This window comes from Tympanuchus pallidicinctus, unplaced genomic scaffold (assembly GCF_026119805.1).
Source record: "Tympanuchus pallidicinctus isolate F22 unplaced genomic scaffold, pur_lepc_1.0 scaffold2, whole genome shotgun sequence".
Classification (NCBI taxonomy): domain Eukaryota; kingdom Metazoa; phylum Chordata; class Aves; order Galliformes; family Phasianidae; genus Tympanuchus; species Tympanuchus pallidicinctus.
The window spans coordinates 33,966,948-33,989,266 of NW_026294721.1; the positions used below are offsets into that span (position 1 = coordinate 33,966,948).

At 40.4% G+C, this 22,319-nt stretch overlaps 1 protein-coding gene across 6 annotated transcripts in view; it reads left to right on the forward strand.

The window, feature by feature from the left end:
* Window positions 1-22,319, forward strand: part of UGT8 (UDP glycosyltransferase 8) — a 45,821-nt gene that overhangs the window by 5,300 nt on the left and 18,202 nt on the right. For 5 of the 6 annotated variants that reach the window (XM_052681987.1, XM_052681990.1, XM_052681986.1 and 2 more), the window contains exon 2: window positions 13,313-14,136. In XM_052681987.1, coding sequence (XP_052537947.1) covers window positions 13,315-14,136 — 822 coding nt within the window. In that variant the 5' untranslated portion in view covers window positions 13,313-13,314. Of the gene's footprint in view, window positions 1-10,976; window positions 12,390-13,312; window positions 14,137-22,319 lie in introns of those variants that run through there. The other variant, XM_052681991.1, reaches the window with a different exon arrangement.

A 22,319-nucleotide genomic window follows, 5' to 3' on the forward strand; every position in this document is an offset into this window, starting at 1 on the left:
GAAGAAATATGTCTGTCTGAATGAAATGTGGGTTAAAACCAGGAATTTTGGATGAAACAGTGCTGTAGATAATCCTAAAATTTACACAGTGTGTAGATGAACAGCTTGCTTTTAAGGTTGAAATCAGAAGTACAGCTAAGAAGCCTGTGTACCTCTCCCCCCCCCCCCGACAAACTCAGTGTAGCTAGTTGTGTTTTCTGGAGCATGTAGCACTTGGGATCTACTCTTTTGTATGCAGTTGTACATTTTGCCTGTTGGCAGCACTGTTCTGGACTCATTGAGATTGTAGGTGGTAATTCATTTGGATCTCATTTGTTTTATGAGAAGAAATATTTCTTCCCCCCACCACAATTTGATTAAAATGTTATTGTCTGAGATAAAACATGGTAAAGAGATGCAAGGAATAACAGTGCAGACATAGTAGATATGCCAAGTACATTAATGTTTCATATTCTTGGAAACTATAATGAAATATTCTTTCAGAAGAGTAATTCTTTGGTTTCTCCCTTCCTATTAGTAGCCATTACTGAGCTGCAGTAATAGTTTGTTGTATCATTTTCAGATTAGTAAGCATCACAACTTTTTAATGGGATAGCTGTTAGAGGATACAGGTGCTGTATGCAGACAGCTAAAGGTTTATTTTGTATATTTGCTTGCAAAGTCATCAGTTTCGCTTCAACTCATAAGTGCTGGAAATAACTTTTTTTTTTTTGTATTAGCTTAAGTGCCAAAACATTGCAGTAGTGGTATCTTTTAAGTGCGTTCTTGACTTGAAGGTTGCTACTGCTGAAGATCTTGTAAGTGGCAGCACTTGGGGTAGAGCTGCAGATAGCAACGCCTCTGCAGCAATTTCACTTGGGAGAATCAAGGACTCAACCAGTTGTGGTGCTTACAGAGTCAGCAGGTGCACAGAATTACAGAACTGTTGGCTGGAAGGGTTGTTGGATGTTCTTACACAAATTTCCACTTGATGCAGAATTGTTAGCAATGAATGAGAGGGTCAGCTGTGGCTTTTTCATCCAAGTTATGCATACATCTGAAGATGGAAATATCACCACCTCTCTCATAAGCTTTTATAGTATCATACTACTTTTTTAAGGGGAAAAATTTCTCTAGTGCCTGTCTCAACTTGTTAAGCTGTAGTTTGTGTCCACTGTTCCCTCCAGTAATAACTGATAGCAAAAGAGTTTGGCTGTGAAGCTAAGGGAGAACATCTGACAAGGTGGATTGGATGAGCTAGAAAAAAAAAAACACCAAACCACCATTGTACCTATCAGTTTGCCACCTGATTGTGAAATGGCATTTGCATCTGCTGGTCCCAAGGGCATCTACTGAAATTGCATTTTTTTGGCTGTGGGCTCTCGGCTGCACCGATACTCTGTGAAGTTAGCTACAGGCCATGTGAATCTTGCTGCTACCCTATACCTTGCTGTAAAATGAGATCTGAATCTCTTAAATTTTCTTCTAGGATTCTCTTCTATTAAGCTTGTTATGCCTGAGGGACATTAGAGAACTCATTATTTAGACCACTGTCTAAATAAAAGGTGTATACTAATGTGCTATAAATACGGATAAAGACTTATTGTGGAATTAGATTGTTGATTAAGTCTTGCTGACTTGAAGAATGTTTTTGCCTGCACTGGGATATTTCAATGAGATCAAGGAAACAATCTTCAGAAGTGTGTTTGTATGTATGGTGTTAAAACTGAGCAAAGTGCTTCTGGAAGGTTCTCCTTGTAGAAATTGTTCCCAGCAATCAGTGGCAGGATATTGGAGATGATACTGGTTTCTTGACTGGATAGGCCAGCGTGGTGTTTGGGAAGCTATTGCTCGTAGAGTCTAAAAGTCTGTAAGTGAGCTAGATGATAGTGTAAGTAGTGGGAGGACTTGCATGGAAGCTCAACGAAGCACATTTGTGTGGCAGCTTTAAGTTATGCTCTTTAACCATTCATAGCAATGTATTTTTAATTACTCTGCCCTGTGGTACTTCAGCAAGTGTGTAATTTGTCAGTTAGCTTTATTTTCATGAGAACACACTCAACTGGGGAGACTCCAAATAAATTATTGTAATCTCACTTGTTGTTGAACAGCCATTGCATTATTACCATAACTTTTAACCTATATATATATATATATATTATAAATAACTTGATAACTACAGCCCTACTGCATGCTAAGAGAACATGGTGTTGTAAACCACTATCAATGTTTGTTATTACGCAGTGTTAGTATTAAAAAAGTTGCAGTTGCTTTCCAGAAGGAGGGCGGGGGAGGAAGACAATCCCATCTTCTTCAAAGCCCAGCGGCAGTGGGTAAGGATAGGTGCATCTGTGCCCATCTGGATGGTTTGTTGCTTATTTGTTTTACACTTTCTATACCTCTGTGGTCTTTGAAAATGCGGGTAATCACTGTCTTAACTCTCTGCAGCTGTCAGATTTGTCTCATTTTTTTTCTTTAATGTTTGCAAATTAACCAATTGTACTTAATTCTTAGATCATCTTTCAGGATATTACCACTTTACTAATAAACAAAACAAAGCCAACAAAAACCCCAATCCTTATCTTCAGTCATTTTCCTTTCTGAAGGTACAACACAGTTTTAGTCCACTACTGATATTAGAAATAGGCAGGAAGTTTTTGTGTACTTAAAAGTGTGTTTATATACAGCTACTGCAAAATAAAAAGCCTTGAGTCTTGTTTTTTAACTCTTGTGGGAGTGCAGTCTGCATCTCTTAAGATTTCGGGGTTGTTTTTTGTTTTCTCTCATTCCAGTAGGATTTTAAGATTAGCGGCTATGAGCCTTAAATTAGAGAGAAAAGGAGTTATGTACAGTGCTTTCATCTTTAATCTTACTACTGAGTTGTACTAGGAGATAGTTTGGAGCAGGCTCCATAAAGCGCACGCATATCTGAAAGCAAGAAGCAGTTTAAAAAACAAAGCAAAGAAACACCTGCCTGTAAACGCACACATTTCTAAAACAACCTAATAACATCCACTCTGGATGCTGTTGGAATACAAGTTGTTGCTGCAAGTGATCTTAAGCAGTGCAATTAATTGAGCTGAATAAAAAGGAAAACATTTTTAATAAAGTGTTTTAACTTTGAATGTTACCCGCTGCAGTAACAAGTGTTCTGTCGTTTCCCTTGTGAATCCGTTTGTGTGGCTTATTAAAATGTAGTTATTTGCTATAGGATGAAGTCACAAACAGAACAAAGAAATAATTCATTTCTTCTGGATGTCATGTGATGGCGTGACCAGGGAGAGCTTGTACCAAGCCGAAGCTAGCTGAAGTGAAAGATGAAGCATCCACCCAAAGGATTATCAAAGTTGGAACAAATTCCCAATAAAGTGCTTGTTTCTAAGGATTATGTTGTTTCATACCCTGAATCTTCTTTGAGGCAAACTTCATGTTTGCGTGATCGTAGCCTGTAGCCATAGGCTTTGTTACATCAGGTTTACTGCAAATGTCTGTCTCTGCCAGCTGATGTGATGCATCCCTCTTTCTTTCCCTGAGTGTAAGAGGATCTCTTCATTTTTCTCCATCTTAATATCTGTACTTCTTGATCGTGCAGCATGAAGCGTGTTGTGATAAGCTGTGCTGTTACCAGGGCTGTTCTTGGCACACATTGTCATAGCAGGAGCACAGGGCCCAGTGAACAGCATCTTAACCAGCACCGAGTCCTTGGGAAACACAGTGTGACTTGCTGACTTCTGTGTTCATATCCTTCCCCCCATGTCCCAACATCATTTCTGCTTGCCTTTCTTGCGCAAAACAGCTGAAGTAGGTTAAGAAACACTGCTTTTAGATTTCAGTACTTTAAAAGAAAGGTCTTCAGAACTGGAGGCAGCTCTGCCAGGAAACACATCTTTTGGTACCAGAATACTGCATTTTCTGAGAGCTCTAAACACTTGTAAGGAAGGTAGATAGTTTGGGAGAAAACAGGAGAACGTTTTTCTCTGTCAGATGTATCTACAAGGAATATATGTGTTGTACTTCAGAAGAGGTGACTTTGTTTTGCTGAATGTAGTCAGCAGTTAATTTTCCTGGGTGTTGGGGGTGAAGTAAAGATAGCGAGGAAGAGACTGTCTAACATGGAGAACAGATGCAGATGAAATTGAGCCATCTGTGCACTGATACAATTCGCATTTGCTTGAAGGTACATGAGATTCGGAGCACAATTTTTGTTTCTCAGCTTTCTCCTCTGTGCTTCCTTTTAGTCCTGAGGAGGGTGCAGTGGTTTAAATAAAACATACATACTGATGTGCTATATTAATGGCCCATCAGCTCCACTGCCACACATCTGTACATGCTCAGCTTTGCTCTGTCCAAAGCAATGCACCCAACCTGACATAAGCTGGTCTACTGCTGTCTCCGTTGTTTGCAGTTGTGGAGCTACATGCTGCTGCTGGCAGCCATGAGGCAGGGGGCCTGCTGTGCTCTGGGCTGGTCCTGCTGTGGGGCATTTGGTTACGGGTTTGAGCCTAGGCCACCACAAGACAGGCTGGGATTTCTGTACTTGCAGCCCATGTAGGCCTGACCAAGCCTTACAAAAGAATTTGCAGTCACGTTGAATTTTAGTAAAGAGTTTATATCCAAATCAGTATTTGCAAATACTTACAGTTACTCTGAAAGTAATGCCTTCTATTTATTTCTGTGGAAACTATGAGAGGTACAAAGAGTGCAGTAACACTTGATAGAGCAAATTCTCAGCTACAAAGCACTGTTTTTCAGCATAGTCACCACCGGTAGCTGTGCATTTTTGCAAGTGATGAACAAGAGCGTGCATGCTGTGCTTGTGAAAGTGGGCATGGCCATTTGGAACATCGCTTATCTTTCACGTCGCTGTCACCACTGCTGAAAAGCACCACCCACTGCCTCACTGTGCTAACAGCCACTGCTGGGGCTCCATAAATGTTCAGTAAGCATCAGTGAATGTCAGTGGGTGCCATTTTTTCCCCATGAAGGAATTCAGTGCCACACCTTTGCTTCATATGCACTTCCATGTCAGGCACCAGACTGCCACTCTGTTATACTCCTTCGTTTCCCAACTCTCTCAGGTGAAATCATGTATTTAATTAAAAACCTAATATACAAATAAAAAGTCATTACTGAAAAGAGCTTCATAAATTGCAGAGCCTGTGAAAAACCTCTTTGTAACTGTTTTGCTGCTTTCATAACTGATGCAGTAAGTCTGTGATGGATGCTTACAAAAAAATGTCTATAAATCTTCCTCTCATCTGTAGCTGTGACATTCTTGCAGTCATTGAAATGCTTAAGTCATTGGGTAGGAATGTAGGAGCTCAAGAAACAGCTCAAAGCAAATGCAAAACCCCATCCCCGTTTATGTGCGCACAATTGCTTTCTAATCATTTGCACTGATTTCTTAATTTATTCACTTGGCTGAAATAGGTGCTTGTAGTTACAAGCCAAATCTTACTCCTTATCTAAGACATTGCAACACAAAGTAAGTCATAGTATGCACTTACCTCAGTAATTTGTTACAAGATCTTTGATATGAAAAACTTCAGAATGCAAATGCAGAGGTTCTACAATAATTCTTATCAGAATCTCTTCCCAGACAATGTAGTTTGCTGTTTCAAGGCTCTGTACATCCACAGGTTCTGATGCTTTCATCTCTTCCATCAAGTGGGTTGTTGATTAGCAGTTACTTTCTTCTAATCTTAATCTGCAGTTTGCTGCCTGAAGTCAGTGTATGGGCTTTCTTTACCTCTTAAAGGTTTATGGCATAATGCTTCCTATCACCTACGGGAAAGGTGCTCTGCAGCAGAGTTACAGGCAAAGAACAAATTTACAGTTGCCAGTTTTAGAGGTTTAAGAATCAACTTTTAGACTGGAGAAACAGTTTTGTCTTAGTCTCATCTGCTGTGTCTCTTTAACAGTAATGTTCCAGTGTCTGTAATAATTTGCTCATTTTCTGAAATTTGCTATTATAATTTGATCAGTAAACTTATTCATGTTGTAGCATTTTTGTGTAGCAAGGGTTGGCAACAAATTCTGATTTGCACTGGTGTTCAATGTTGAAGAAAACTGAGAGGGTCTGGAGTTTATTTTTATTTTTCTTCAAAAGAGTTCTTGGAGGAAATCACAAATAGAAGGTGATACTTATTCTCTTATTCCTTCACTCTCTTCCATAGTTTACAGAGCACATTGCAATATTGTTTATGTGAGTGTTTACGTTTCTGTATTTTTGTCTTTAATATCAACTGCTTGTGGCTGATAGAGCTAAGATTTGGTTTGGCTGTGTGTATTTTATTGCTGAATCATCCTGTAAGCAGCACTAGAGAACCTTTTATTTGTTTTGGAATATTTTCTTCCTCTTTCAGCTTTACACTTGAGTGTAAGTGCTTTTTCTAAGCCATTCCTTGTTATCTTGGGCATGATAAAACGCTTTGCTTACAGGGCCTTTGGTCATGCAACCAGCTACATAGAGCTTGGTTCATTATTTGTTTAAGTGAAATGTTTACAAGCCTGCAATGGTTGGATACAATGTTTTATCTGTAAAACTGTATTTAATAACAGCGAAGGCAAACAGATTTGCACATGGAATAAGTAAACGTCAATAGGATTTTGAATAGGCAGTACTGGGCTTCAGTAAATCAGGTAACATAAGTTATATGTCAGGTAACAACAGCCTGCTGTTTGAACTCATGAGCCACTCTGCGAAGTAGATCTGGAGCCAGTGCTCCAGTGCCTGCACAGCACGGAAGTGTTTCCTGGTGGTCAGAGGGAACTGCTTGTGTTCTAGTTTGTGTCTGTTGTTTCTTACCTTGGCAGAGGGCACCACTTGGAAGCTCCTGGCTTTGTCCTCTTTACACTCTCCCTTTAGATATTTATTCACACTAGTGAAATTCACCCCTAGGCCTTCTCCAGGCTGAAGAGTCTAAGCTCTCCCAGACTCTCCTCCTAGAAAAGGTATTCCAGTTCCTGGATCATCTTGGTGGTCCTTCACCAGACACTCCTTGTATGCCTGGATCTCACTCATGCAGGGGAGCCCAGAGCTGACCCCAAAAGTCCGGGTGTGTTTTCATTGTGCTGAGCAAATGGGAAAGATCATCTCTGGCAAAACTCTGCCCAGTGTAGCCCAGGAGAGCAGTGGCCTTCACTGTGGCAAGAGCACTTTGCCGGCTTATTTAAGATTCTTACGATTGCCATGCATTGCATTTTACGTAGTGGGGATTACTATGAGGGCTGCTCCGAAAGTAATGCCTCCTATATTATGATATTGACCCACAGTGTCAGACGTGGATGTTGCTGGTATAGCAGTAGAGATTGAACCTTCCCACATATTTTCTGTCATTGAACTCTTCCGTGTGGAAAAAGCGACATCCATTCATATTCATCAGTGCTTGCTGAACACTTATGGAGACCAAACTGTGAATGTTAGCACAGTGAGGCAGTGGGTGGTGCGTTTCAGCAGTGGTGGAAGGCAACCTCCCCTGTTCTGCATCTCCCAGTCTGGAAATTGGTCAGTTTTGCAACTTAAATGTGTTTAGTCACTGATCAGATGCACCTCGTTTCTCTGTTCAAAAAATGCTGTTTTTCTGTCTTTTGTTCTAATTGGGTCTGATGATGTGTTATTTTGAAGAGTTCATAACATTAGAAGAAGGTTTTTTTTCTTTCTAAAATACTGAATTTCGTATAACAAACTGATAGTAGAGAGAGAGGATGATACTCTGAGCAAGGCTCAAGGAATAAATCTGTACATTACCTGAACTCTGGTACCAGTTTGCACTGCTTGCATGCATAAGTGCATGTAAATCTCAAATTTCCCCCTTTTTGGTAATTGTACTTCTGTGATATACCTCATTAGCTTACCACTCACACATAGGCATTTCTGTGCTAATCAGCATTTGCTCTTGGGTTTGCAGAGGTGAAAATCTAGTTGGTACGCTTGCTTTTCTAATGTGTAGTCGTATCTGTTAAATTGTAATTAGTAATTGGAAACCTTCAGGTAAGATGAGAGCAAGCAGTGGCTGGGAAGATTGTTCCTTTGCTGTCAGAGCAGTGCTGCTGCTTCATACGAAGGGCACCTTGCTAGGCACAGGTCCCAGGCTTCTGACCTAACTGCCCAGGTGGGCCTTAGCAAATCTACAGAAAGACTAAAAGGGTCTGGAAAAAGTTACTACCATCACATTACTCTGTCTCTGTCTACTTCATTTGCTTCTTTGGAAGTGAGGAGCATTGGGTGGCATCAGTGAATAAGTATTACTTTTGTACAGCGTGTAGTTTTCTATGGTACATGTAAAAGTAACAGGCTCTTATGCACTACTAAGTGTATTTATCACTAGAACTCTGTTTGAATTGAAGTTGTGCTGCATGCCGAAGTGCTTCAGAGCCTCTTTGGCTTCTAGAACTGATGGTGCCAGTAAGGAACCCACTGAAAACTGCATTTCTGCCTTGAAAATGGGGGTTTCTGTGAGATTCAGAAATAGTAGGGTATGTAGGTGGATGGTGAAAGGAACCAGAGGAAAAGTCTAAATTTTAATTAAAGGATGATTGGCATATTATTAAGGATTGGCAGAAAATCTTACCTTCAGTATGTTTGTCAGTGCTGCAACTGACATAAATTGCTGCATAAATTATTAATTTGAATGATATTGAAATCATTTTTAGAATTGAAATACAAGCATCATATTTGTTCAATTTTAATAGTGTGCATTTTAAGACTTTCCTCACATAATTCATATAAACGTAAATGTTCCTTGATTTCTTTGTTTCCATGTCTTCCTGTATCAGGTCCTGAGTAAAACGCTGACTTCTTATCTGCATAGTCACATTTCCTGTTCTCAGTCCTGCTTTGTCCTTCTGCATGAATAGGAAAATGTGCCTTGCAAAGAACTAAGTCAGAATTTAGGCCTTCTGGACAGCTGAAAGCATCCTTCTAGCAGTCTTTTCAGTAGGAGCTTGGTTTTCTGTAGTAGCTGTTAAAACTCGTGCTTTTTCTTTCCTTTCAAAAACCGCATGTAGGCCATTAGTTCTGTGAGAAGCCATTGGAATAGGTTTAATGTTTAACTTCTTGGTATTTCTTTAACTTCTTCCAATAGCCAAACCCTTTACAGACAGCAGTTGCTTTTACTCATCTAAAGCTGTTCCTTCAATCTCCTTTTTCTCCATACTTGTTCGTGGTTTTGGGGCTTTTTGGCTTGAGTGGTAGTGTTTTCAATTCAATAACAATTGTCTCAGCAATTTTTTAAATGAAACAAAAAAGGGCTTTTTTCTTTCTCATTCTCAAACTTAACATATATCCTTATCCTATAAAAGGATACTGTGTGCTAGCTTAGACACCAACAGCTCCTTAATGAAGGCAAATCTGGGCAAGAGGTGGAAGACTTTTTGATTGTTAAGTCTTATTAACATCTTGGAGAAATGTGTCATCTTTGGCTTTTTTTTCTCCTTACTACAAGGACACCTGATGATTCCAATTAATATAGGATCCAGGCAGTTACCTTTTTAGTTATTTTGGTGAGTGGTTTATTCTGGTCAAATGCAGTATAAGATCAATGCCATTGTTCCCAGTATAAAAAGGACACTTAATGGGTGTTTCTCTAATACTGTTGCATGTTTAGTATCTCTGTGGTTTGGCAGTTCCTGTACACGTATTTTTCTTTGTCTGTGAAAAGAGGGGTTCCATAATACATTTTGAAATGTGGTTTTTATTGGTTCTGACTAGTGAAGGTACTGTAGGTCACAAAGATCTAGGGAATTGTGTCATCTGCAGTCCTTGGTTCCACAGTATGGGGAAAACTGATATTTCATAAACTGTCAGTAATTACAGTGACATCATGTTAGCTGGCCTAGTGCTTTAGAGGACATTTGTGAAGATTAAACCATCCCATATGTTTTCACTTAAAGCAGAGCTGTTGACTGAGGGCGGGGATGGGAAGAGATAGTGTGATATTCTAATCTTCCCAAGGAAGTGCAGCTGTAATGCCGCGTGGCTTTGGGTGGCATGCGCATGACGTAAGCTGTGGAGAACAGGCCTTGGAGCTAAGGATTGTATCTTTCTGTTTGTTAGGACGTGCTGTGCTCCAGCCTGTATCAGGTCAGGAGATCAAAGTGCACCATGGGATGCTTGCATCTGGTAGCCTGTTGGATCATGGCTTGCCTTCAGGTGCTGCTACCATTGATTTGCAATAATTTAGAAACATAAATTCTTTCTGCATTTCCCAATGTGCTTACTGTTTTGTAATATCTCTCCTGTTGGCAGAAGTGGTATCTTAATATACGATGAGAATGCTTCTAGCATGAGGAGTGTAGTCAATAACATTTTTTTTCCAAGTTTGATTAATCACTTTTCTTGAGTGTTTCATTGATAAATGGTTTCTATTCCAAACAAAACTTACTTGGTGGGTGTTATCCTCCAGCACTGCTGATCAGCAGAGCGTGATGATGATAGTTGAGCGTGGCTTGTTTGTCTGTGGATGCCAGGCCTGTGTTCTTCACTGGTAGAGCCCCTGCAGCTCTAGCAGTCTGTGAACATGTGGGAGTGAAGAGTGGTGCTGAGTGGAGTGATTAAGAGCACCCGGTCTGGGCACATCCTTCCAGTCAGGCTCCTGGAAGTCAGCTGAGCTCTGTGGAGCGCTGCATTTTTATAGAGCCACCAATGAAAGCAAAGGCCTGAACTGAAAAGTCAATTTAATGCTTTAAACACAGCCTGGTAGGTCAGGGGTTTCTGCTGCAGATGTAACAATGAAAAAAATAAGTAATGCAGTACTGGACTTCTGTTTTTCTTGACATTGATATCATCACTCATTTTTTTTTTGCCAAAGTTTTAATAGTTTTAAGTTTTAATCAAGGGGCAAGCTGTTTCTCATATAGAAAGTGTACTTTTTTGAAGTTGGAGAAAAATACAGAATCGCTGTTTATTTTTATTTTGATTACTGCAGTTTGCAGAGGAGGAGCTGTTTTGGGGTAACTTCTGACACCTTAATTGAAGCAGCTTAGCAAACAATCTCATCTGATGTCAGATGAGTAATATGTGCTGCTGGTAATATTTGCGGCAAGTAATTTTCTTCCTCTTCCACTGACATATTATGTTGGTAAAGTTGGGCTTTGTGCCTCAAAACAGTGAAGCTTGGAGCACCTGACAGAACACTACTTCAGCCCATGGATGTGTTGGCATTCCAGCAATCTCAGTGTGTTTCCTATGCTTCTGTTTCTTCCTGCCTGCTTGTGGGTACGTAAGATTTTGCATCACCTCGTTGTACAGCAAGCTTTTTCACAGGAAGACAAAACAAAAGCAGATCAAGCCAGCTCTCTTTGCCCTCACAGACTTCTAAATTGAATTTGCATGCGTGCAAAGACAACAGCTGGTGATTACTTAAAATTGGAAGGATTCTAGTGATGGTCAGTTATGTCCTAGGTAATGGCTAAGGCTTTCTGAAGATGAGTGTGGAACAGAAGTCAATTAAGAATTTCACATGACAAACATAATGCAAATAATCTGTGTGCCTTGTTGCAATTTTGCAGCTTTACTTGAACTCTGTGCATGCTTATAAATGCTTCAAAATCAAGCCACTTGCAGAAGCTGGACTAGGAAAAAAAATGGGCCATTATCAGAAAGTCCAATATTAGATTGTAGTGATACAGTTAAGATGCTCTTTTGATGAGCTGGTAACTCGCATGACATTTAAAATAAATAAATAAAATTCTAAGCAATCTGTTTCAGGAGAGTTACAGGAGTAGAATCATAGAGCCCAGAATTGTTTGAATTAAAAGGGACCCTTGAAGGTCATCTAGTCCAACTCCCCCTCAATAAATGTGGATGCCTACAGCTAGAACAAGTTGGTTAGAGCCTGGTCCAGCCTGACCTTACAGTACACTGCAAGGAGATGATAAGGCCTGAGTAGTAGCGTCACTAGCTTCTGTACTGCTTATTTATAAAGGACACTGTGAGAGAGTCTCATTTCCACATGGCTTAGGTTTGGCACAAGAAAATAGCAGACTGTTTGGTTTGGCTTGTACTCATTTCCCTATCCTAAGAGGGTTAATGTGACTGAGGAGCATGCTGACGTTCCCTCTCCATGCTTCTGGTAGGCTTTGCTTTCATTTGATGTACAATGTTTTGTAGGCTTTATTCGTGAGGAAAATTATTTTCTTGTCCCTCAGAAGCCTGCTACTGACAAGAACTGCCTTTGTTTAGGATGATATTATTATCAGTATAGGCTAGAGTTCATGCTTCAGTGTCTGTGTAAGTGCCAGTTTAAATAGGTTTACAATCTAGCACCTGTAAAACTGCTTCACTGGAAGCTGACGTGGATATTCATGTACGTGGTTCTAATTCCCTTTTATTTCTCTTGTTCTCAAATGCAAAGTGTAATTTTTGGAAGATTAAAGCTGTTGCTTTGATTCTTGGTAGCATCTCCCTGGTAGGTTTCAACTTTTGACCTCAGTGTTGGTCAGTGTTGATACTAAACAAGAAAAGCAACATCCTTGTAGTGGAAGAGACTTTATGTGCTCAATTCTCATTGGTTTAAGTGAAAACAAAACAGCAGAAAGTGTCAAGGAAATCAGAATAGAGACCTGTGGTTTGAAACAGGACAGCCTGAAAGCTGTGGTTGGTTATCAGTAGCGCTTGCAGCAGAATTACTCATGTGTTGACAGTAGGAGGGTGGGGGTTTCAGCACAGTGAACACAAAGTGAACAATAAGAATTGTTGTTGTGGAAGTTCTAGTTAGGGATGAAAGACTGAAACATATCTATGAAATAGTCATATTCTGTGCTGAAAGGAAACGTCCTATGCATCCTTCAGATGTGAATTAGTATGGCTTTTTAGCCTTTGGGTCTTTTAGTATGGTAGTGTTCATTTCACACAGTATGTAATTGTGATTACAGTGTAATTGTGATTTTAAATATAATCCCAGATCTTACAGGGTCTAGCTTTCTGACCTGACTTCAAGGTACTGTAGCTGTTAGATAGCACGTGTAATTCAGAAGCAATGCATGCAGTATCTTTGTGGAGAGCACTAACCTCATTCTTTTTGTCAGTTTTCCTGCCATGTTGTGCCGATGCCGTATTGTTACCCGTGCTGGAAGAGGTTTCATCTACCCTCTGTGCCAGATAGAAACAGAGAGGGAGGGAGGAAGGCAGACCTTTTGGAAAATGAACGCTACCAAACCTATTCTAAAGCCTTGTGTCACTGTTCTTCCCCATTCCAATTGCAAAGACATCTTTGAGATAGGGGATAGCCACTGAGTTAAAACATACCTTTTTTTTTTTCTTCTTTTTTAATTTCCAGGTAAAATACCAACCTGTGTGCTGTTGATGTAATGGTCTTGTTTCTCATTTCAGCTATGAAGCCGTACACTCCAGTTTTCATCCTCCTGTGGAGCGCCGTTGGGATAGCAAGGGCTGCCAAAATTGTTGTTGTGCCGCCAATTATGTTTGAAAGCCATCTTTATATTTTCAAGACTCTGGCCTCAGCCTTGCACGACCAAGGTCACCAGACAGTGTTTCTCCTCTCTGAGGGCAGAGAGATTCCTCCATCTAATCACTATAGACTTCAGCGCTACCCAGGGATCTTTAACAGCAGCACATCAGATGACTTTCTCCAGTCCAAGATGAGGAGTATCTTCTCTGGGAGACTGACGGCCCTGGAACTGTTCGACATCCTAGACCACTATTCAAAGAACTGCGACATGATTGTTGGCAACCAAAACCTCATGCGTACCCTGAAACAGGAAAAGTTTGACCTGCTCCTGGTAGATCCCAATGAGATGTGTGGATTTGTTATAGCTCACCTTTTAGGGGTTAAGTATGCCGTCTTTTCCACTGGCCTCTGGTATCCAGCAGAAGTGGGTGCTCCAGCACCGCTCTCTTACGTTCCAGAATTTAACTCACTACTTACAGATCGCATGAACCTATTTGAGAGGATGAAAAATACTTTTGTTTATCTTATTTCAAGATTTGGAGTCAGCTTTTTGGTTCTGCCAAAATATGAAAGGATAATGCAGAAGCACAAGGTTCTGCCAGAACGATCTATGTATGACTTGGTTCACGGATCCAGCCTGTGGATGCTTTGTACTGATATAGCACTGGAGTTTCCAAGACCAACGCTACCGAATGTCGTTTATGTGGGAGGAATCCTAACCAAACCGGCCAGCCCTCTGCCAGAAGTAAGGTTTGCTGAGCTTAAAGTAATTTCTGCGGTACCTGTTTGACCTCGTATGATGAGTGACGGTTTTAAGCAGTGGATTTCAAATGGGATCTAGTATCTTGAAGTTTTAAAACTTGATTTGTTGCTGCTCAGTGGAATATGCCCTTGAAGTAACTGGAGTTGGCTTGAGGCAGGGAGAGAAACTGAGATGCAAACTCAGAATGAGACTTTTAAGGTTGCAGGAAGTATTCTTCTTTGGAGTTAAGTGCTTAATTGTACAGTAGAGGAAAAAAGCAGTGCACACTACTTTGAAAATTACATCGGTGACTTTTATCCAAATGTGGATTAAAACATGAATGAACAGGTGAATAAGCTTATACTTAACTAAGCCCATTAATAGGTTGTGCCATCTTTCATTTCACGGTGCTCATGTTTTTATGGAGTTTGCTTCCTTTGGTTTGATAGGTAAAAATGGCTTTAAAACTAGGTGTGTGTGAATAAAATGTGTAAAGGTGATCAAATGGAGATTTTCTGAGTTGCTGTAATAAACACCAGGGCTGTATTCGGGTGCAGATTTTTACAGTGCACTCATTTACCATCAGGCACCAAGTTTCAGGCTGACACAGTAATAGTGTGGTTGGATTGACTCCGGAAATCCTGACTGCACAGATTAATAATTAAGCTTGATTAATTCAGTGCACCATGTGGTCTTGATACCTGATAGCCAAGAATGCCTTTGTTCACCAGCACAATAGTGAGTGTCAATGGCAGAACAAAATTTCATAGAAAATCATGTCACTTGCACTTCTGCTTTTGTACATGAACAAATTGATCTTGAATTGGAGATGACTAGTAATAGACACTTATCACTCAGTGATAAACAGGTAGGTAGATCTGCACCACTCAACAAAACTTGGCTGCTTCTGAAAATGTTTCATTCAGCCTTTACTTCTGTGCTTTTTGCATGAAATCTACCAGGCCAGTTTTTTCATCTTTTTTCTTTTTTCTTTTTTTTTTTCCCCTTGAAAAATAGTCTTGGAAGGCTGTTTTTTCTTCTTTACACTGTCAGTGTTCTGACCTAACGATAGGCTTTTTCATTAACTTGGAAAATATCAGACAGTTCTCTGCTTTATGCTGCAGGGTTTGTAACGCTGTACCAATTCCTTTATTTTCACCTGTCCAGCTCAGCATTAAACGTACTTGAGCTGGATGAGAGCAAGCACTTGCCAGGGCTCTCTGAATATGCTAGAGCTTGTCTGATGATACACTATGTCTGATGTGTCCTCACAAAAGCTTGCGCATGTCCTGGCTGTCTAATCTCAGCACAGATTAGGATGTTTCTGTGGGTAGCCTAACTTGCACCGGAAAGAGGAGCTCTCTAATGAGAATTCAGGAGTAAGGAGCTGCTGGAGACAGCAGACAGACCTTGCAAAAAGAGTTCTGTTTTAGGATAATATTATGTTTCCACTTAGGGCACTGTCACTGTCTATGTCTCCTTGTAATATCACAGAGGGATACAAGTGCAGCCTGCCATGGTTTGGGGAGAAAAAGATTAGGTTACTTTTACATGACTGTTATTTGATAATGATTCCCATAACAGCTCGCCTGTTACTTTTGTAAGTAAACAAAACAGCACTTCTTATATACTCCACCCATGTATAAATGTTTATGTTTAGAAAGTGTCTGACTAGTCAGCATACAGACATATCCTAAGAAAACAGACTAAAGGTAGTCTTCTGCTGTCGTAACGAAGTTCAGCCGTATTCTTCTCAAGAAGACCTTGCTGGCTGGATTGAATTTGTTTGTTCATTTTCTAAATTGATATTTTCTTATTGTGTGAGAAGAAAAGTATCTTTCTGTTGCATGATGACTTTGGGTACTGTACTAACACTGCCTTTTGGTCTCCATGGATTAGTCTTCAAGCAAATAGCGTAACAGTCACCAAAGCAAGTAGATATTTTCTTTTCTATAAAATGAAATGGAAGGAAATTAAAGGAATGGCTTTATTTTCCTGTTTTGCTTGAAGGATATGCATATGTGTGTATGAAAATGTGTTTATATACCAGTATATACACACATAAACAGAAAATAGACCTGTCCAGAAGGCTAAAAAATTTACCCTGGAATAATGAGTGTTCATCTGCTGCAGAGCTGCTTCACTTGCTGTTGCTGGCTTGAAAAGATGCTGCCTCAGGAGCTGCCTCTAAGCCGCAAGGCTGGTGCTGCTCAGAAGATGGTGGTCGTCACAAGGAGGGATGTTTGGCTGGTGACAGCTGTCTGTGTGTAGGCCTGGTCCACTTTGTTAGCTGGAAAAGTTCTAGGGAAAAAATAGCCTGTGTTTCCAAGTTGAAATTCACACACAATACAATGCCAAGTCTTCTTTATAAAACCACAGCAGGCTCTCAAGCCCTTGGGCTGCAGTGGGGAGGTGGCAAGCCTTTCCTTGCGGGCGCTGGCCTTCAGGTGATGGGGTCCAGCCTGCTCCTCCAGTGTTCCCTGTGGAGCTCCAGGGCCTGCTACCTTGTAGTTGAGAAAAAGAAAGAAAACATTGTTGCTCTCCTTAGCAATTATCACAATTCCTAAGTGAAACTGAAAAGCTCTAGTTTTTAACAAGGCCTCAGAAAGAAAGGGAGCAGAGTAGTAATGGAACAGTCCATTAGGAAAACAAAGGTCAGGGCCTTTTAAACAGCCACAGTATTGCTGCTGTTTGATTCTGGTGGGCACTGTAGCTGTGTTGTGCAGTTGCTCAGACCTTGCACCTGGGCTTTCCCTATAATGTCTTTAAAGGAAAGCTATAAAGTTTTTAAAGTAGTACACAGGAGAAATTGCTGAATATCCATGTCATGGAAGAGGAGGGGACCTAACTCTCTCTTTGCTCTGTTTAATCTATATTAACATTTTTATTCAGGCTTGTGGAATGATCATGTAAATCTCACAGTTGCCCCCATATAGTTCGTGCTGGCTTGGCTTGTGAAATACTTTTGGTACGTGTAAACCAGATGCTTTTTGGAGGGTGCTAAACTGGCAGCTTTATTTACCTGAATACTTGAAGTCTAACAGGGAACATAAGGAACATAAGGGTCCTTTTGGATGGCTTTACCTTACATGTTTTGTAGGGATGCTGGCGAATGTCCAGAGTGAAGGTAGCCAAGCTTCTGGACCACTCACAGGGTAGGTGCAGAGCCAAACATGCTCCTGCTGTGCTGGTACGGCGCTTGGGTACAGGCAGCTTGGAGTCCCTGTGGGAGCAATCTGTTAACTATGCACATCACACGTCATGGGGAGGAAACTGGACTTGCAGGGCACGTCTTTGTTGCCATTCAGAGATCAGAAAGCAGCATCATGCAGTTACCTCATGTAGTGGACATGAGTTTTGGTGCATGCTGAGCTCTGTAGTAATTGCAGCTGCAGTTTACCACACGTAGCTTTGGTGTGCAGCCTGCCCTGACACTTGAAAACATGAGCCTCTGATCCACCTTTTGCTTTCCCCCAAGGGAGTGCCAAAAAAAGAAAGAAAGAAGAAAAGCAAATCTGTTAATGTGACTGTACCTATTACCAATAAATGAATAAAAACTTGCCCGTGTATCGCAAACAGTCCCAGGTTTCTATAGATAACTGTGAAGAGTGTATTTTGAATTGGTCAGGGGTAATCATAGCCTTAAAGGAAGTCGGAGACAGAACAAATATCAGGCTCAGAGGGGTCATTGCTGACTTCAACTTGTCAATGCATGGTGTCACCTGAGAGTATTTTCTAGTTAGCTGACAGTGGCAATTAAAAAGTAAGAGGCTCTTTTGCCTCCTTCGTATCACACTTTTCCAGAGGGATCCTATTAAGCTGGATGAAACTGGCATTTACTATAACCCCTTTAAGAAACAATGGGAGACTTCCACTGTGGCGTTTGTATCTTGTGAGTAGGTGGATACATAGTTAGGCATTAATCAGCCTGATAAGATACGTCCTTGAATAAGGGTAGAAATGAGGTGGCTCTTAGAAGCAGTAGCACTGGGAAACGCCAGCTCTGTTGTGAGGGAGGGGCAAAGGGCACTGAAAACAAGCAGGAGCTTTGCTGTAAGAAAAGACGGCGAACGTTGTTTTGGAAGACTTGTTTAAATCCGTTAGTTATACAGGCACACTTGAACGTTGATTGAATCCCACAGTTTGGATATAGTTGGACTTGAAGTCATCTGTATTAGTATTTATGGAAAAAATCACAAACTAAAATCAGGCATGCCCTCTGAAATGTGAGTTGAGCTTTTCTTTCTTCATATCTGCGCAGCTTTTAAAGTTTCATAACTTCCTCTCTGTAATATCCTGCTTTTCTTCAGTGCTGATCTTGGGGAACTTCTTTTGCACTGAATGCTGTTTACTGTTGCTATGAAAAGAGAAACAAAGGTCAGTTTGTTTTTAATTCCTTTCTACCTGAGTAGACTAAATTTACACTGCAAACGAGAATGCTCACATTTCAGAAGTAAAAGCTAACTTTCAGCCACAGTTGTCATCAAGTAGTAATTACAGTAACTTATGTGCTCTTGTCTGTAGATCTCTTATCTAATCTTGCTATTGAGCAGATCTAGATCTATGTAACAAATTGGTGCCTTTGAACTGTCTTTGCTAAAAAGTTTCATTTTTTTCAAGTATTGCAGTCCCTTGCTTATTTAGACTGGCATTAGCTGGCACTAGTATTTACTTTTAAAATTTAATGGGGCAGTAAGGAGACATTCCTTACATCAGATTTTTATTTCATTCGAATTAAAGGACTTGTAAGCTCTTGCAAACTGTAACAGTAGATTGTTGCATGTTGCATAGCAGCCATCTCTTTTTTTAAGTCTGGGAGAAAAGTTCTTAGCTCCTTTTGGTAATGAATTTCTGATGATGTGAAGCAATTCTTTTAAAATGTGTATATTATTAAGCTAGGGAGACCAGAAGCCTTTTAAGGACGTCAGAGTTTATGGGACACTGCATAAAATCTGTATTGTACCATCTAATCTCACATTTTGGCCTTGAAGTACATTTCCAAGTCCAGCTTTCTTACCATGGACTATTGAACTTCTGCTACACAAGGAAACGTAGTCTGAGGTCCTCAGAAGAGTGCCTTTTTCCTATCATGATCTCCAGTCTCAGATGCTCCAGTATTGCTAGGTTGATGAAGATTGTTCTAGCTATACTGATGCATTTCAAATTTGGAAAGAAATGTGACTCAGCATGTACCTGAATAGGAAGAGAAAGGGAAGAGGATGCTGTGGTGATTTTGGAAATCAGTTAAGCATCTCCAATACACTTATGAAGGAGGTGCTCTGAGTACAGAAGCTGGCATCCAGCACTCAGGTGAGCAAACATTGAGTCTCCTGAGGACGCTGGTAACAAAAGTCCACGTTTGTGGCCTTCAGTGATTCTATGCTGTCCAGCAAAAATCAAGTTCACTTCGTTCATAGGTAGTCATATAACGTGGTTATTTCTTTAGCTCAAGTGACTGGAGTGGAGAATGCAAGGTCCAGAACTTGGGTGTTTCATAAGTCAATTTCTGAGAGCTAAAGCATCAGAAAGTGTTTGGCTATATTCTTTATTGAAAGAAAAGATTAGTGTAAGCTATTACAATAAAAAGTTTTTCTGATCTAAAATGTTCTAATTCATTTTTATACTAAAGTGTACAAATTAATAAAATTTACTCTGGTAATGTGCATGAGTGTCAGATGCAAGTTTGTGAGATTAAGCTGTATGGAGGGCAAATAATGAGCTAGTTGTATTTCTCTGATCGTTTTTGCCAGACTGTTACAATTTCTAACATCATGTAGAGAAATGACAGGTAAGATCTTGTTATCAAATGCATGTCTTTTCTTTCTCTGGAATGCATCAGTTTGAATGGTGTGTTTGAATAGTTACGGGTGTTCAGAGCTGACATTCAAGAGCTGCAAGCCTCATTATTAATGTTATTGATTTTAAAAAATAAACCTTTGTAATCATGCCAGATTTTCTTGTCAGGTGCCTAAGTTGCTTAGGAGTTATTTAGGTAAAACATTAGGATACATTGTGCTCAGCTAATAACCTGCTTGGGCATTTATTTGCCCTGTTGCTGGTTAGGTTTAGGAGACAGCCATCCTTGAGGACAGTGGAATGTCTGAGTCTGCAGCAGGGTCACTTGTAGGGGTTGGTGACATCTGAGGCTGGAGGAGGGGCACAGTCACCCATGGTTTCATTGCCCCCAATGTTTTTTTAGCAGCTTAGAGTAGTTGATGCATAACCTCTTCAGCATTGTGGTTTCAGAAATTTTTATCTGATCTTTTGGAGAGCGCTAGGAAAATTACTCATATGTCTTCAGCTTCTTGTTTTTCGTTGTTCAACTTCAGCATATTTACAACTGAAATTTCTGAGCATATTTTACATCCAAAAATAATGAGGTATTTCATAGTCTGGCTCAGTAGTCCTTACAGTGCACTCTTTTATTCCTTTCTCCAGGGAGATGAACAGGGCTGTGAAAAATTCTTTGGACAAAACCACTACTTCTTGGGAAGACTATCCGAATTATCTTGCGTAGCCAGCGACAGGATAAGCAGTTCCTAGCTTCTGAAGACAGCAAAACACTGATCTGTGTATCACCTGTGTGATAGTTTTTTAGGTCATGAAAACACGTGGGTATCTGGCTGATGTGTCACAGTTTATGTTCCATGCTCTGGTGCCTGTGTGCTGAGAGCTGCTGTGCCTTGGGGTGTGTGCTGGCAGCTGTGCTGCATCCTGCTGGCACTGTGAGGCCCTGAGGGATTGGAGGTCTGGAGAGAGGTGACAAGAGGGAATTGCTTAGCAAAGGCCAGTTTAATGCTTAATCCCTGTTAATGATGCTTATGCAAAGGTGGTGTTGGGGAAGTAGGTGGGGCCTTCTGAAGAGCTTCTGCATCACCCCAACCAGCTGTGATTAGGGGGGTTTTATTAAAGGGTAGGACATCCTACCACTTAAACAGACTTGGAAGCCAGCTGATCTTAAGCCTGTTAAAGAAGGGCTGATGACTGACTACCTATCTACACACTGCCCATATGCATATATGCATATATGCATGCATATGTTTTTAAAAAGAGAGAGGGGAGGATAGAGGGAAAAACTATTCAACCTGAATGAGAAGAGAGTAACCACTTGTCATTATCAAAGCTGCAGGTTGAACTTTGCTCTCTTGCCATCCGCAGAGTACAAATGTTGTACTGGAGCAATGGAAAACAAAATGGCTTGCCTAAATTACTTTATAATGCGGATTTATGGACGGGTTTATAGGACAATAGTTGTAATGTGAAGGCCTAGATGTAAAATTCAGCTACTTGTCAATTTTCTTATCCCTGTAGTTGTTGAAATCTAATCTGACCTAATGTCCTGTAGGTGGAGTAAGTGAAAACAGTTATCTGTATTAGAACAAAAAACAACACCCTTCTTCTTAAACAGCTTTTCTACTACATACGCAATTACTGAAATTATAGGAGGCTTGCTATAACCTTGGTTTGCATGTAATACTTATTTTCTGTGCATGCTTACATGTTCTAGAGGATGTTGTGTTTTTTTTAAGAGGAAAAAAGTACTGCTTCTGTGTTAGTGCCAACAATGTTTTTAATTGGAACCCTGGACGTGAGGATGCCATTTTTGTACCTATTGCTCTGTCAGTATGCAGTCATTTTGATAACCTCTCTTGAAGGGCAGGCTTCTTGTTTTCAACTGCCTTTCTTCCATTCATTTGTAAAGCAAGGTTGCTTTCCCAGGGCGTTTGCCAAAGGCCTGGTGAGTAATGGATTTTTGACGAAGAGCATTGCATCAGGGAAGTACTTGCACAGCAGTTTCTGGTTGACCTCTAGTTTTAGGTAGACTCTGTTCTCAGAGGCTTCATTGGATATGCTGTAACTCTAGAGCAGGCAGACAAAAGACAAAGGCTTGTGGTGCTGTGTTTCTTAATGGTGTTTGGAGTCTGAAATTCATTCCTCTTCAAAGTTAAATGCCCTTAAACATTCTTTTGGTACTGATCGTCAAATGAGAAAAGGCAGTAGAGGTCAAGGATGAAAAAATGCAACATTCTAGACATTGAGAAGTTTCATGAGGTGTTTTAAAACATACTTTTCAGTGTGTTTCTGATGAGGCAAACAGGCATTGTATATATACTAAACTAGTGAGAAACAGTAGGAAGACACTGAATGTGTTTCCCAGCAGGGCTGAATCTGTGCCTAATACTGTT